This window comes from Triturus cristatus, chromosome 1_1 (assembly GCF_964204655.1).
Source record: "Triturus cristatus chromosome 1_1, aTriCri1.1, whole genome shotgun sequence".
Classification (NCBI taxonomy): Eukaryota; Metazoa; Chordata; class Amphibia; order Caudata; family Salamandridae; genus Triturus; species Triturus cristatus.
The window spans coordinates 555125676-555142487 of record NC_140579.1 but is presented as its reverse complement, the minus strand read 5'-3'; the positions used below and the strand labels follow the sequence as shown (position 1 = coordinate 555142487).

The following is a 16812-nucleotide window of genomic DNA, read 5'->3' as shown; positions in this document are numbered from 1 at the left end:
ATACAGCGCATAGATTCCCCTAGTGTTTGCCACCTTCATTCAGCTATTGGGAGGCAGTGCCATCTGTTCTTGAGGTCTGTTCTCCCCTTGTGTCCACCACTCGCCTCTTGCTCCATCGCACACACCGGAGATTTTCCAGAACTCCTCTGCAATCGAGCACTCCGTGGGCTGCTTGCATTCGGTACTGTATGCTACAGAGAGGACTGCAGTGCTAGTAAATCTGTCAATCGTGGCAAGTGCGGAGAAATAATGTCTGTTACGGTAGCGCCATCTGCTGGACATTGGCTAGATCTGATCAACACTGAAATGCAGTTCAGCTATAAACATTACACTGTCTAGACTCTAAGGCACTGCTTTCACATACATGGGATGGGTCTGTAAGATTTTATTACTGTTACCTAAAAAGCGCACTAGAGCCATGTGGTCCAGTCTGCATCATAGAAAACTCTTACATAAAAAATAAATGACTCCCTCCCTGGGTCAGGACATATAATAAGTGCATTCTGCCACATTGAGTGTACTGTAAACGTTTAGAATAGAATGGGATTCACACTAAATCCCTAAATTACTTTATCAGAAACAAGGGTGCCTATTACTCGAGACCTTAATTTAACTTGAAATGTTTAGTTACATGGACAGTAAACAATTTATTTAAATTTTACATTAAAGTACACCTACTGTTTAACCTATAATAATTTCCATGCTCGTGTACTGCCTTTACTGTTGATCTCGAATTCGGTGTTACCTATGACGCTTTGTTATGTTCGTCAAATGCGAACGTCGTCCTAAATTTTCCCCTTTTCGTGCACAAGTTTTCTGTCAGCAGCCTCTGTGATGTCTCCATGCGACTCTGTGTTTTCCATACAACGAGGCTTGTTCAATCAAGTGGTTTGTGATGGAAGTAGACTGGCAGAACACATTTATTTAGATGTGAAATTTTGTGTATTTTCAGAACTTAATTCTGTCCAATTTCCAGTCTATTGTATACTCTAAAGCCCTATTTATTACAAGTGGGACGATACATTCCGAAGTATGGATTAACTAATTTTACTGCACATATTGGAGTTCTGAGTTTAGCAGTCATGGTTGCACCTATTCTTCCACCTCCCCTGCAATTTAACTAGCAAATTTAATCAGGACAAATCATTCAGTAATACCAAATTATGCCACAAAAAGACAAATTATGCAGCTTAAGGTAACACATATTGTGGTAGCGGTAATTCATTATTTTGTAATTTTTACATTCTAGCATTGCCTGGGCAGAAGTTGCAGCTCATTAGTGCCAGTTTAACATCCGTGGTCAAATCAACCTTTGCAGAGGGACCTCTACTGCGCGGCAAAACTTGTTGCTTCTTTTTTAGTAACGTTTGATCCATTTGAGCTAGAAACGTAAACATTTTTGTAAAAATTAAAATCAGGAAATTACGGAGTAAATTATGTGGCAAATGTGCCATGATTATACATAAAACGGCACGGTCACAGAATCCCGTAACTCCAGTGTTTCTGCCTTCGGATGTGTAACACAGTGTCAAAAAGTATAAATTTGATCGTGTCCAGATTTTTAAGTATTTGTCTTCGATAATGGGCAGGGTTTTTACATTTTAATAATGCATTATATGAGTGCACTCAATGGACAGGACTATGCGACCTATCTCTCATCTTTTGTGTCCCTCTTCCTTGCCTTGCCTCTCCGTTGCAGTTAAGTGATGGCCATGCCGCGATGACCCTCCACCGCGCCAGTAGTCGCGTGTCGACGCTGAAGCTGGACCATGTGAAGGTGAATGATGGAGACTGGCATTACCTGCAGCTGGAGATGAGAAGCCGGAAGGACAGTCCAGAGACCCATGGCGTGGCAGTCATGACCTTTGATTACGGTCTCCATGAGGTATGACGAAAGGAGGGCAAGGGCGATGTGCAGTGGCGTATGTAACATTAGCCCCTGAAGCCCCTGCGGTGTGAGGGGGGCCCCTCTGACACTGTGCATGGGGGCAGACCCTTGGCCTCAGTGCTCCTGACTGGGTCTGGAACATAGGGGGCCCACCTCCATATACTTTGCAGCGGAGTCTCCTCAAGTTTTGTTCCGCCACTGGCGATGTGCAGCACCTCTGAATGTTGAATATTTCTGTACTGTCCCCCTTTTGCTCACAGCTCACCACAGCATCACTCAGTTTGCAGCAGCGATGTATTTCATTTCAAGGCTTCCCAGAAGCGTCTGTCTAAACACCTTTATTTCGTTTGGTAGCATCTGGTAGCCAGGGATATCTTAAGGACTTTGGGATCCCTGGACCAAATTTATTTTGGGGGCCCTTGTTCGGAACAGCTTTGTATTTATAATCCAATTTCAGTTCTTTCATTCCCTCTTTGGCTAAGTCACTGACTGTGCACAGACATACTCGTCCAAATACTAAGGGTAATGTTTATGAAATTTTCACGCAGCGGAGCAAGTCACCTTGTTGCGCTGCACTGCATGACAGGGAAAGGACAGGAATGCACATTCCTACCTTTTCCCCTGCGCTGGTGCCCTTTTGGCAACCTAGCACCAACGCATGCACACTTACACCCACCCTTGCACCATGGTGCAAGGGTGCCTCTTTTGCATACAGGATTTTTTGGTGTGCAGGAAGGGTTACATTCCTGCACAAAAACAAACCCCTGAGGCATTTTTCTTTATCTATGTGTGCTGCAGAATGCAGCACACACAGAAAGAGGAAGTAATGAGGAGAAATAAAGCTATTTGACCTCGTTAACGCCTCCCCTGGGAAGGCATATCTTTTTGGTGAATTCCCAGGTTTGCCAATTCTGACAAATCTGGGAATGCATCAAAATCTATGGAAGTTGCGTTTGAACACCCACACAACGCCCTCGAAACACCTTTACAGGGCAGAGTAATACAAAGCAGCAATTTGCGCTCCATTGCTTTACTCCAGATTAATGGAGCAACTCAGGGCCACGCACAGTGGCCTTGCGTGATTTCATAAATCTCACTTAAGGTTTGTGCTGCACATTTAGCAGGTTGTGTGGTGCAAGGGCAATGCAAACTGGGTCATAAATATGCCCGTCAATGTACTTAATTATAATATTCAGGGATAACGCCGTTATTGTAACACAGGAGCCGCTCACTAATATTACTGCAAATAATCTATGTGACATAGTTCCCTTTCTCATATGTGAGGTCTTGTTTTGATCTAAAAGAAACTGTTTTATGGATGTGGCATGAAACATAAACACATTTCTCTGCAAAATGTCTGTAATACACCCTCACATATCAATCACATTAAAAATAAATTAAAGAAAAACAGTAGTTAAATCAATCCGTTTAAGAATTATTCAAGTTCATCAGGGCAAGACTCTGCAGAATAGAGCTGGCTCTATCAAGGACCTCCTCAAAGGCTGGTTCCCAGGGCGAGAGCCCACTTTGCCCATGCCTCAAAGTCCATTCAGAACAGCACGTGCAGCTCGACTGTGCACGTGCAGCCAGAGCAACAGCATTCTCAGTGCCGGGTCCTCGCACGTAGGTACCGTGCACCAGCAGCTGACTCACAACACTGTTTTTTAAGAGCTGGCCCCTCGTACACAGTTCTTAATTTTTGTTCTTTTCTTGTAGGTTATCGTGGACATGAGCACCGAACTTCATGGAATTAAACTGCGTAACTTAAGCGTGGGAGGCGTGGCCAGCGAGGGTGGCGGAGTCCAGCAGGGTTTCCGTGGATGTATGCAGGTGAGGAAGGGGTATGGCTTGTTCTTTAGCAGTGTGTTTGCACATAATGGGATTATGCTCGTTGCTTCTAAACTGCGTGTGTGCATGACATGGGGCACGCAACCTCCTAGCTGGATCAGTATTATGTTCCGCTCTAGAGCCAGTTTTTGCTAATGCTGTGTGGGTTCTCTATATAGAACGTGGTACTGTATATGTCTTCTGCTAAAATGTGGTGAACAGTTTCAAATAAGACCTATTTAAAAAAAGTGCAATGTGCTTTTCATAGGTGATCTGGCTGTACGGAGGCCCAGTTCATCTCTAATGCACTCATCTAGTCCTGGCTTTTTAGCCAACACATAGTGCATTCTGGGACTTGCAATGTTGCTTTTATCATAGCTTTGACGTTTGTATATCCCTCACTTACCTGGGTAACAATAAAATAATACAAATCAGTGGGGGTGTTGGGAAACGATACAAGCTAATCCACATAAAAATGAGATTTACACATATACAATTACATTACATTCATATAATAATTACATTACAATTCAGGTATTTACCATTTTACCATTTCTAAGCACAAAGAAATAAGTGTGTTGCCTAGAATCACTCGATTTTCAGGAAAGAGCTGAAGCCAGGCGTTATAAATCTGGTCACAACCTTCCACAATGAGGGAGCTTGGTTTCTAGATCACATGTCCTCCCATAGACCACATGTCCTCTCATAGACCACAAGTCCTTCCTTAGACCACATGTCCTTCCATAGAGCACATGTCCTTCCATAGAGCACATGTCCTTCCATAGAGCACATGTCCTTCCTTAAATCAAAAATCGCATGGAAAGTGATGTTGGCTAAAAAGCCAGAACTGACTGTAGGTGTCACACGTAACATTAGACTAAATTACCTTTCCGTGGATATCTCTACGTCATGCAACGACAATGAAATCATGAAGCAATTGTCTTTCATGGACCCACACTCTTTTGTCCTAGCCACCTTGTGGTACACCTGGAAGCTCATTCCTGCACGCTGCCTCTGCTTTGGTATGTGTCCAGAAATCTAGGTTTAAGCCTTGCGAGATGGAAAAGGTTGCATGCACTATCCTCTGACAGTGTTCTGCAACTTCTTGAAGAACTTCACTCCCCTCACACACTTGTATCATGTCCTTACTCACTTTTACCTTTATCTCACACAAAGTGACAGACTTCGCTTGCACCTTGCTGGCCTGACCCTCATATTGTTATTCTTCTTTCACGCAGTAACCTTCCCTTCACGCTCTGTCTCAGCAGAACCACACTTTGTGTTTCACCAACGATTTTCCCTACAATGACCCCTTCCTCTTACACAGAGTGACCCCCCACTAGACAGCAATCCTCCCCTCGGTTTCATCCCCTCCCCTCAATCCTTCATCATCTTTCTTTGGCTATGGTCAACTTCCTCTCACATAATGACTCTCTACTCACTGTTTAACACTCCCTTCTCAGTCATCCACCAACACATACTACTACCCTCACACACTGACTCTTCATTTGCACAGTCACAACCACGCAGTGACCACACTTAATCCCTTTACACCTGGTGACCCTCCACACATTGCAACTTTCCTACAAAAAACAGTAATTTCTTCACTAACATAAAATAACTCCCCGGTCACCCTCTTCATACACTCGTTTGATGTTTATTTAGTCCTCTTCCTTTGTTTTGCCTTATGGTTAGGGAGTGCGCATTGGTGAAACCTCAGCTAGTGCTGTGGCCTTGAATGTAAACCAGGCCGAACGAGTGAATGTGGAGCGTGGCTGCAGCGTCCCAGACCCCTGCGACTCCAGCCCCTGCCCTGACAACAGCTACTGCAACGACGACTGGGATAGCCACTCCTGCAGCTGCGATCCAGGTAAGGGACATGGTCACCGCAGAATGAGAAGATCCGCCAGAGAGGTTCTGCGTGTGTGCACAGAAGGGCACCCATGCAACATGTTAGTGATGGTTACAGTTTTAATATCACTTGGTTCACCAAGTCATACACATCTCCAGAATTTATAAAGAACTCCTCTAGTCTGAGATGATGTTCAAAAGTTTCTTCAGACACCTATTTGTCCTCCCCAAGGTGATGTCTCTGTAAAAGTCTAAAATGTTTCACCTCCCAGCAAACTTCATCTTTTCCTTGGCGAATGAGGTGTCACCCTTGGAAGAGTCCATCCTGATGCCTTTATCATCTTCTCAGTCACTTTCACTTCTGAAGAGAAATTGATCTTTCAGTGAGAGTGATCCTGAGTTCTTCAGGAAATGATTTAATCTGTGATGTACGCTTGCCTCACATAGATGCCAGCACAGCAAGGACACAGATAAAGCAATCCGGTCTTTACCTTTTTGAACTTGTACTTCTCGGACATTGTCTACTTTTTGATTCACCGTTCCCTGCTATGTCATTGGCCTTCTCAACCATCCCTAGGTTCTCTTTTATTTTTGTATGTCATACAATAAGGGGGAAGAGAAAGAGTTTGAAGGTGATTTTATCATCTTCCGTAAGGATAAATGTACAATACACTAGATAATGACCGCTGTCTGCACAGACATGAGGGGAACAATAGAAACCCTACGCGGTCATTACAATTGTTCGAAAAAAAACCCTAAAGGACATTGCTTTCATCCCTTAGATAGGCCCTTCCCTGCTGTCGGCTTCTCTCAATCACTTCCGTGTTCTCTTTTAGTTATCGCACTGTGCTTATATTGACTACGTTTGAGAGCCAGCGAAGAAAAGTTTAGATTTTAGTATGAGTAAAGAACTCAGGGGAAACTGTAAACTACCTTTACCTAAGAGTAACCTTTGTATCTGGTGTCTCCCTAGTTGGAAAGCCATGGGACTGGATGGAATACACAGATCATTTAATATGTAAAAAGAAGGCGAAATCCATGTTTTTTATGTGTTTCTTGAAAGTAAAGAACATTAAAATGCACCAGAATTATTTTAGAATTCAAATTCGTGCCCTTCATGCTGAAATATATATATATCTTATTAATACCGATTGAAAATAACCCTAATGATCTATTTCTTGAATTTAAAAGACATTAAAATGCACCAAATTATAGCCTCAGGCATATAACGAGTGATCTAAATGCCCAATATTAAATTAAATATTATCAAGACTTCAAATATGGCAGGGTGCCAGAAAGGGGAGGAGGGAATTTAGCAAGAATAGAGCAATATGGCAGTCTGGGGATCTGGTATTTTTGTGCCACGGCTTATGCTTCAAGCAGGTTCTGCGCTTTTAATAAAGTAAGTTACACAGAGTTTGGATACGGGACTAAGTAAAAACTTATCAGCTGATGGACACATTCTTCTTTGTAAAATGAATATATAGCCTTTGTTTTTATTCTTTTTTTTTAAACTGTTTTAGTAGATATTCCAACAATTGTTTTCAAACACATCTTGAGAGATTAATAGCTTCATATAGTTTAGAAGCAACACACACTTTGTAAAAAAAATACTTGCGCAAAGTTAAAATGATGCAAGACACTATTACTGGGCCTTGCTCACGCATCATATAAAGGTCTGTCTTTCCTTATTCAGATTTGGTCATACTTTGTCACTTGTATCCTTTACCTTGGGCAGCTTTCCACTAATCTGCAAACTCAACTTTCTTTAAAAAAATATATATATTTATAGAGCTAGACAATTGTAGAAGCTATTTAGAAAGTAATGCTAACAATAAAGACAAATCACCATTTTCTACTTCCTTTCAAAAAACACTGAGCAGGGAACGATAAATGCTGCATCTTTCACTCTTTAGACCTTTCAAAAAGTATTGTAGCAGTGCAACTGGGTACCGTATCTGGCACTCCTAAAACTTCACAAATCCTTTTCTCCAGACAGGCCTGCTTGTCTCAGGTCTGAACGTTGAGCCAACATCGCCAGTGATCGAACTCTGCATCACTGGCGAAAAGTCTGAGGCAACGATGGGCTAGTGGAGTTGCAGCATATTTCATATGTCTGATACAAAAGACAATGGTCCCGGACCAATATTTCGATTCAATCAATGATTACAAATTAATAAGTTTGTAAATTAAATACACAGCATGGAATTAAAAAAGTGCAAAGACAGGCCACATTCTGGATCACCATATATTTATTAGAATCAATTGGTGAGACCCAAAACAAAGAGTATTCAATACAAATGGCAATTTAGGAAAGGTTGCTCCAGGGGGAGACGTGCAGAAGACAGGGTGCTCAGAAGTGAGGTGAAAGAAGTGGATATTTCCACAGAAATGCGTAAAAGGTTTAATATGTCAAAGCATAACACAAGAGGACTGGTTGTAAATCACCATCCTAACAATGCCTGGCCAAAATAACACAGTAATATATTTAACTAAATTTTCAAAAATGGAACTCAATTCCAAGATGGCACGTGAAATCAGGGCTCAAGGTCCAAGCAAAACAAGGGGGGAGGGGGGCGTCGACGTTTCGATCCGACTTGTAGCCAAAAAAGGGGGGGGTTTTATTCCTCGGCCTTGCGGATCTTCATCAGGACTGTGCAGGGCAACCCAGATTATTTGTTTAAAAGGCAGTACTGGGGTCCGTGGTTCATATTGCAGAATCCAACAGAAGAAGGTACATTTATCCTTGAAAAAAAGTTAATTGAATCTACCCCCGTAGCATCAGATTACTTGCTGAATTTTTAGGCTAGAAGATTAATTAGAGAGATTCGAGGGTGCGCGCGCTCCGTCAGTGCGACCGTCTCCGTGGGACTGCCCATTATGTACCTTCTTCTGTTGGATTCTGCAATATGAACCACGGACCCCAGTACTGCCTTTTAAACAAATAATCTGGGTTGCCCTGCACAGTCCTGATGAAGATCCGCAAGGCCGAGGAATAAAACACCCCCTTTTTTGGCTACAAGTCGGATCGAAACGTCGACGCCCCCCTCCCCCCTTGTTTTGCTTGGACCTTGAGCCCTGATTTCACGTGCCATCTTGGAATTAATTTCCATTTTTGAAAATTTATTTAAATATATTACTGTGTTATTTTGGCCAGGCATTGTTAGGATGGTGATTTACAACCAGTCCTCTTGTGTTATGCTTTGACATATTAAACCTTGTACGCATTTCTGTGGAAATATCCACTTCTTTCACCTCACTTCTGAGCACCCTGTCTTCTGCACGTCTCCCCCTGGAGCAACCTTTCCTAAATTGCCATTTGTATTGAATACTCTTTGTTTTGGGTCTCACCAATTGATTCTAATAAATATATGGTGATCCAGAATGTGGCCTGTCTTTGCACTTTTTTAATTCCATGCTGTGTATTTAATTTACAAACTTATTAATTTGTAATCATTGATTGAATCGAAATATTGGTCCGGGACCATTGTCTTTTGTATCAAACAGTACCCAGGTCCTTGACTGGTTCCTTTTGGGTTACCCCGTTCTTTATAATGGCTATTTCATATGTCAGCAGCGCGTGCAGCAGCTACGTCACTGTGCTGACATCCCCACGGGGTCCACTAACTCCCATACTCTGTTCTCATAAAACCTGTTATGGCTCTGTCGTGCAATGTTTGTCTCAAGTCTTTAGTCAAGTGCAGCACGCCAGTTGGACTCTGTAAGAAAGTGCCCTCTTTTTGGATGGTTGTCCACACTTTTTGCTAAACTCCTGATGTACTTTGACTGAGTGTGCCCTGGGGTCCTGCCAAACTGGTACCCAGGGCCTATGCTCTTTCCCTAAAACTGCATTGAAAACAAAACCCAATTGGCACTCTTTGGCATCAGGTCAGTCCCTTGTAAAAGGTATCATAGGTACCAAGGGCACTGTGGCCAGGGAAGGCCTCTAAGGGCTGCAGCACTTATTGTGCCACCCTTGGAGGACCTGTCCCTTTACACACACACTGCCATTGCAGGCTGCGTGTTTTGGTGCAGAACAAAGTGAAGAGTCGACATGGCACACATCCTTGTGTGCCATACCTACAACCCACTGCCCTGGAATAGGTCAGCCATCCCTCTAGCTGGGTGCTCTATACCAGTGGTGAGGGTACAGGTTCATGAGCCCTGTACCCCTACAGTGTCTAAGCCAATTCTTAGACATTGTAAGTGCAGTAATGCCATTAAGAGTATATGGCACTGGGAGTTTGTCATTACGAACTCCACAGTACCATAACGGCTTTACTGAAAACTGGGAACTTTGGTATCAAACCTCTCAGCACATTAAACCCACACTGATGCAAGTGTAGGATTTAATAAAAAATGCACACAGAGGGCATCTTAGAATGCCTTCTGAAAAACGACCTAACAATAGTGTCCAGGCTGAGTGGCTGCTCGCCAGCTGCCATCACCAGACATGTTTCTGGACACCTGGGTCAAGAGCCTGCTGCTCTCAGGGGTCTGAAACAATGCACATCCTGGGACAAGGTGCCTAGCCTCCTTCCCCATGATGGGCAGGGTCCACGAATGATGAAGCTTCAAACGCTTTCGGCCTTTGTGACGTTTCCCCTGGCCTTTGCTGCTTCCAGCAACTGGCCCCCACCGGTTTTGTCCCCCACTTTGGGCAGGAGAATCGGCGGGAAAATCAAGTGAGGAAGGGGGTGTGCCCACCTTTGCCAACCCTATCAGGTGGGGGAGGCGAGGTGAAGTACAACTCTCAGTCCCCGCCATCTTGCGGATGGGGGGGACAGAGCCAACCAGAGTGAGGCATATGCCCCCCTCCCACTGGAGGGTGGAATAATAAGGGTCGGCCGTGTACCCACCTCAAGGAAGGAACCCATTGGTCCCAACCTTTACCTACATGTAAAGCCCCTAAATCTAGTATTTAGGGGCAACCTTGAACCTTGCCTCCCCAGACAAGAAACGCCCAAGAAGGACCAAAGAAGCCGTGCTAAAGCCAGAAGAGGAGGACGCCCACTGACTTGGCCTCGGCTCTACCGGCCTAACCCCACCTCGAACCTGCAGAAGCAAAATCTCGGTGTGTCCTGCAGCCAGCACCCTCAAGAACCCAGCGGACCGACCCTGACTTCCACAGAAAAGACTTTGTCTCCCCTGAGCACCGGATTTGCTCACCCACAGACTCTGGCTCCGGCCAAATCCATGAATCTGCACCACTCTGCACCCGATGCCCAGGGCCCAAGTTCGAGTGGCCCAACACCACGAGGAGGTCTCACTGGCGATCCTGACCTGAGTTCTGGTGATCTGTGACCTGCCTCGAATCTCCCAGCGAAGCCTGCAGTCTCTTTCTGGAGGATCCCCCCGACCGCGAACGGAGCTGGTAAGAAAAACCGGATGCCTAAAGATACCCCTGCACCCGACGGCCCACGGCCTTGGGTGGCCCAACCGACAGTGTTCCAGCATCCCCAGGCATCCCAATTTACCTCTCCAACCGTGGTCACCTCCAGAAGATCTCCGTCCCCGAGCCTGCAGTCTTTGTTGAAACTGGAGAATCCACATTGAAATCAACAGGCCAACCGACACCAAACCAGCACCCTGCACCCAGCCGCGCCTGCACCTCTGCGGGTGTACTTTGGGTGCTAAAACGGATCCCTCTTTGCCGTGAGCTAAACCCCAGGAGCTTTGCTCCCACAACCTTGTGGCCTGCTCGTGAACCGTCCCCAACCGGAGGTCCCCTATCCCCTGTTGTATAACATTGGGCCTCAGCACTCTGCACCCAGCCGCCCAAGTGCCGCTGAGGGTTCTTTGAGAGTGCATCCTCGACCCTGGGGGAACCCTGGTTGTAACCCCAGAATACCAACTCCCACAAACTTGTACTTACCTGCAAACCGTTATCTTCATTTTTTTCCATAGGAATACATTGACTGTTTTCCTGAATACATTGACTGGTTCTGTATGGAACTTTGAAAAACTGCAAATAACTAAAAACTGCTTACTTACCTTTTCTCTAGGAAATGTCCCAGTGTGATATCTAGATATATCACACTGAGAAGAAAAATTAATCCAGAAAGTAATCTGTAAAACAATCCAAAGTAATCTAACAGTAATTTCACTGTATTGAAAGCATTTACAAACCTTTAACGAAGTCATTTTCATTCAGCTTGCTTGTATTGGTTAACCAGCCTTAAAAAGGATCATATACACTTACCTGTGCCAGGCTTTCTTGGTTGTAGGTAATATAACTAAATAATAATTTCATACAAATCAAATTGGTCTGAGTTCAGCCTTTGAGTGTGTGACATCATTTGCTGATTGAGTGTGTACAACAAATGCCTAACACTACCCTCTGATAAAGCCTTACTGCTCACCCTCAGGTGCTATCTATTTTTACCTCTGCCTACCTTTGGGGTTTCCCTGGACTCTATGCACACAATACCTCATTTTGGTATAGTATATACAGAGCCAGCTTTCTACAGAATCCAAAGCAGTTTTTAACACAATTTATTATGCACTCGTGACACAGTGACCAAACTGACTGTAAAAGTTAAGAAAATAATGCAAACAAATGAAAATTGTCGCACTCTGCATGCTTCTAAAAGTAATTTTAAGCATCATAAGGCTACAGTAAATAGTTGTTTTTCAAAAAACAGTCAGTGGTGTTGCAAAATTTTTCAGACGGGGGGGGGGAGGGGATGTTTCACCATCAACTTCACATCACTTCAGAATGCCATCACAGGGTTTCGGAAATATCCAAGAATCACTCAAAGAACAAGTGTAGGAAATGAGCCACACCCATTCAGCAGGAGATTAGTACGGGTGTAGTATGTATCTGGTGCTGTATTTTGGAGTACACGGTCACAAATATATTATTAAAGTATGGTGTGGTTGCTCACTATCCTTACAGAGAGCACATTATCCATTGAATGACCACTAAATTTGCACTGACAATATGCTTTACTGCTAAAACTATGTAGCACACTAACGGTAACGTGTGGAATTTGAATTTCAGCGAATATTTGTAATTTGGACATCACCAAGAATTTCTTTTTGGTTTATTTTGATCTTATTGAGATCTAGGTTTGTATCGCATTCCAGAGTTGGAAAAAGGACTTCATTTGTACTTTCCTATTTATTTAGTTTGAAATATTTGTACAGTTCATTTATATTTACATTGTGTTGTGTTAGAAGAAAAAGACATCCTGCAGCCTTTTCTTTCACACCAGCAAGATTGTCATAGTTCACTTTACAAAATGCTCACACTTTGCAGTCAAAGAAAGAAAAGTGAACACCAGTTTCCCTGTTAAAATAAGCAACAATTTATCAGCAGACTAGACTAACATTTGAGGTCTGTCTTTGAACACACAGCAAATATGTCAAGATAAAAACAAAATTTAAAGTCATCTTTCATGCTCGTTCACGGTTATTTTGGGGGTGCTGCAGTACGACCCCAGCACCTGAAAACAGAACTACCATTCCCCAAAACATCCTAAATGTAAACATTGTAAAAGTGTATATTTAAAAAAACAAAAAGGTTCTTTGAATACCGTGCAGGCAGAGTATATTCTCGAGACCTACCTTATGAGCGGCGATCTGACAGAACCACTGGTCTAACTTGTGACCCCGCGCTCAGGTAGTGAGCTGAAGCAAACGCTGAACCCGCAGAGCTGCAGGTGCTTCCATTACAGTGCAAGGAAATACAGCAGCTAAATCATTGTGCTGGTTTTGCCAGCTTGTCGAATAGTTCACATACACTTGCACCCTTATGAAATGTGTTCTAGCTCTATAGAGCTGGAATTTGATCTTGGACTAAATTAAAGGTGCCTGGTTTTGAAGAAAGGGGGAATCAGTTGAAGTAGAAAGTAGTTTATTTAAGATAGATAACAGCAACCCCCAACAGCTGCCACCTGACACACAGCTGTCCTGTCTCCGTAACTCCACAGACTGGCCTCACGTACTAGAACCCCTGTTGCCAAGCTACAGCTGCTGGGCGACCATTTGGTGACATCACTAAATAGAAATACATAAGAACACAACATATCCTCTTTCCATAACAATTTATAACACCAAAAACTTAAAATTCAATAACGAATATAATCTCGTAGTTTCTCTGGAGTAATTGTCCTCCTTGTGCTATGCCTTGAGCTTCTATAAGATTTATCACAGTAATTGTTGTGTTTGTTCTCTACACCACCCCTGAGGTTAGATGCAGTTGTGCCTCCAGGTGCTGAACTCACACACCCTTCCCCTTTGTTCCCTTTCAACCATTCACAAACCTCCGTCTCATTGCATTTGGTTACCCAATTGACATTCCACCACTTGCCATCTGAGAGTTTCAGAAAAACCCTATTGACTACCAGAACCTTTTTAGGATCGGATAATTTAGAATTTCCCTTTCCAGGAAAAGAATCAGATTTTACTCTCACATACATCCCCACAGAAAATAATCTTGGTTTCTTGAGCAGATTATCATTATGTTTCCGTACATAGGAGTCTTGATATTTCTCAATTTTTGTTCTAACTTCACGCTCATTTATTACCCTCCTGCCACCTCTACCCATCCATGCAGGAACGGCAATGGAACATGGTGTCCTGCCCTTCAATAAACAAAAAGGGGTTTCACCCGTTACAGAATGAGGTGTTATCCTGTAATTCCATAACATGTTTTTTACATCATTCTTCCAACACCCGTTGTTTTGGAAAGTCATCTGGATACCTTCACCAATCACACGATTAAAGCGTTCAATTAAACCGTTTCCCCTGGGATGATAGACCGGAGTTTTTGAGTGTCTTATACCCCATCTTTTGAGAAACTCAAAAAACTCACCAGATGTAAATTGTGAACCATTATCTGTGAGAATCTCTGCAGGGCAACCTTCCCTTCGAAATATCTATTCACAAAATTCAATTATATTAGTGGCTTTAACTTATCTGACAAATGTTACTTCTGGCCATTTAGAAAAATAATCCATCAATACAATAGCGTATCTGTTACCAATTCCCAATATTTCAAATGGGCCGCAAATATCCATTGCTAGTCTTTCCCACGCACGTTCCGGCCACTTAGAATGGTGGATGGGACTTTCTTGAACTGTATGAGTTTTATCACTACGTGAACATGCCACACAATCTCTAACAAATCTTTCAATTTGTCTATCCATTCCTAGCCACCAGAAATCATTCCTTGCTTTCCTTTTCATTGCAGTCATTCCACCATGCCCTTCATGTAATAGATCAATCAACTTCGGTCTAAGGGAACTGGGAACTACCAACTTGTCACTCCTCCTCAGTATACCATTCACGACAGCTAATTCACTCCAAACTTCCTTGTACTGTAACAAATTCTCTTGAAGTTCCCACCCTTCAACACTGGGTAAGCATTCAATTAGTTTTTTCATGAGAACATCTTCTAACATGGCTTTCCTCCATTCATCTTCGCTGATAGCTTGACACACATCTGATAATTTAGCAACAATCCAATCATCCATCTCGTGATCAATTTCATCGTTGTCAGGTTTGTGCACCGGAAGACGTGATAAACAATCAGCATTAATGTTCCTTACACCAGGAACATACTTCAAACTAAAATTAAATTCCTGTAGACGATAAATCCATTTTGCTATGCGGGGAGAAGCTTTTCCTGCACCAGATGTGGAAAACAAATCGATTAATGGTTTATGATCTGTGTGCAATTCGAAACTTGTTCCCCAAACAAAATTCCGAAAATGTTGTACCCCACACCAACACGCTAATGCTTCTTTCTCTATTGCGGAATAAGTGCTTTCCGCACCCTTCAGAGTGCGTGACGCGAAAGCTATCACCCGCTCCTTGCCATCATGCATTTGCATTAGAACTGCTCCTATTCCATAACCACTAGCATCTGTCACTATTATACTCTTGTCATTAGAATTAAAAGGCTTTAAGGCAATAGCATTAGTGACTGCTTTTTTGACTTCTTCAAATGCCTGCTGACAATTTTCAGACCACTCAAAACTTATTCTTTTCTTCATGAGTTCTCGCAAAGGAGAGACACATGTAGAAAAGTTGTGAATAAATCTTGAGTAATACTCTGCTAACCCTAGAAATGACCTTAGTTGATCTTTGTCGCATGGTATAGAGGTATTTTCTAGGTCTTCCACTAGTTTAAATTTAGCTTTGACTCCCTCTGGTGACAATGTGTGACCAAGATATTCTACTTCCGTTTTACAAAATTTGAACTTCTGTAGACTTATAGTTAATCCTGCTTGTTCTAATTTGCTTAATACATTCTCTAAGATTTTGTCGTGATCACATTTATTACTACCCCAAACCAATATATCGTCATGAAAGACTAATACATTTGGGTTGTCACCTAGCATGTTTTGCATGACCCTCTGAAATACTGCCGATGCCGAAGCTAATCCAAACGGCATGCGCACAAATTGAAATGCTCCTTCCGGTGTAATGAAAAATGTTAGATGCTTGGACTCAGATTGCAACAATATTTGATGGTATGCACTCGACAAATCCAATGTTGAGAAAATGTTACCATTTTCAATAGTTGATAGCATTTCGTTTGTGTGTGGTAAAGGGTGACGATCGACCCATATGCACTGATTTAGATCTCTCAAGTCCACACACATGCGGATACTGCCATTGGGTTTGCGTGCGATAACAATTGGACTTAACCAATCTGAGGCTTCAATAGGTTTGATTATCCCTTCTTTACATAACCTATTCAGCTCCTCTTTAAGAGGACCTCTTAGTGCCAATGGAACATTCCTTACCTTATGTACTCTAGGAATGGTTCCCTCTTCCAGGAAAATACGATGTCTAAATTTTTTCAAACAACCTAATTCTTTCTTAAATAAATTTGGGAATTTAGATTTCCAAACTTCGGTATCAAATGATTCAGTTAACAAAACTTGGGCCGGATGGTTCGGATTTAGAATGATATCTAACTTTTTCTGCCCTCCACCCTAATAAGGATTTCCCTTTCTCTACAACGTATATTTTGGCTTCTGTTTCCCTGTCTTGAAATTTGATTTTAGAAGAAAAATATCCTAAAACTGGTAACCTCTGACCACAATATCCTACAGGATTAACATCAGTAGGTGATAAGTGTTTTGGAACCTAACTTTTCCAAAACTTGTTTGTCGATCAAAGTAAAAGGGGAACATGAATCTGCCCATATAGGAATCATTGTGTTTTCTATTGTGAGATTACATTTTGGTGGAATGTAACTGTCACCACTTTTTGCGCCAACATCGTTAACT

At 42.7% G+C, this 16812-nt stretch overlaps 1 protein-coding gene across 1 annotated transcript in view; it reads left to right on the top strand.

The window, feature by feature from the left end:
• Positions 1–16812, top strand: part of CELSR2 (cadherin EGF LAG seven-pass G-type receptor 2) — a 691477-nt gene that overhangs the window by 488856 nt on the left and 185809 nt on the right. The window contains exons 10-12 of the mRNA XM_085643385.1: positions 1700–1885; positions 3605–3718; positions 5411–5585. Coding sequence (XP_085499511.1) covers positions 1700–1885; positions 3605–3718; positions 5411–5585 — 475 coding nt within the window. The remainder of the gene's footprint in view (positions 1–1699; positions 1886–3604; positions 3719–5410; positions 5586–16812) is intronic.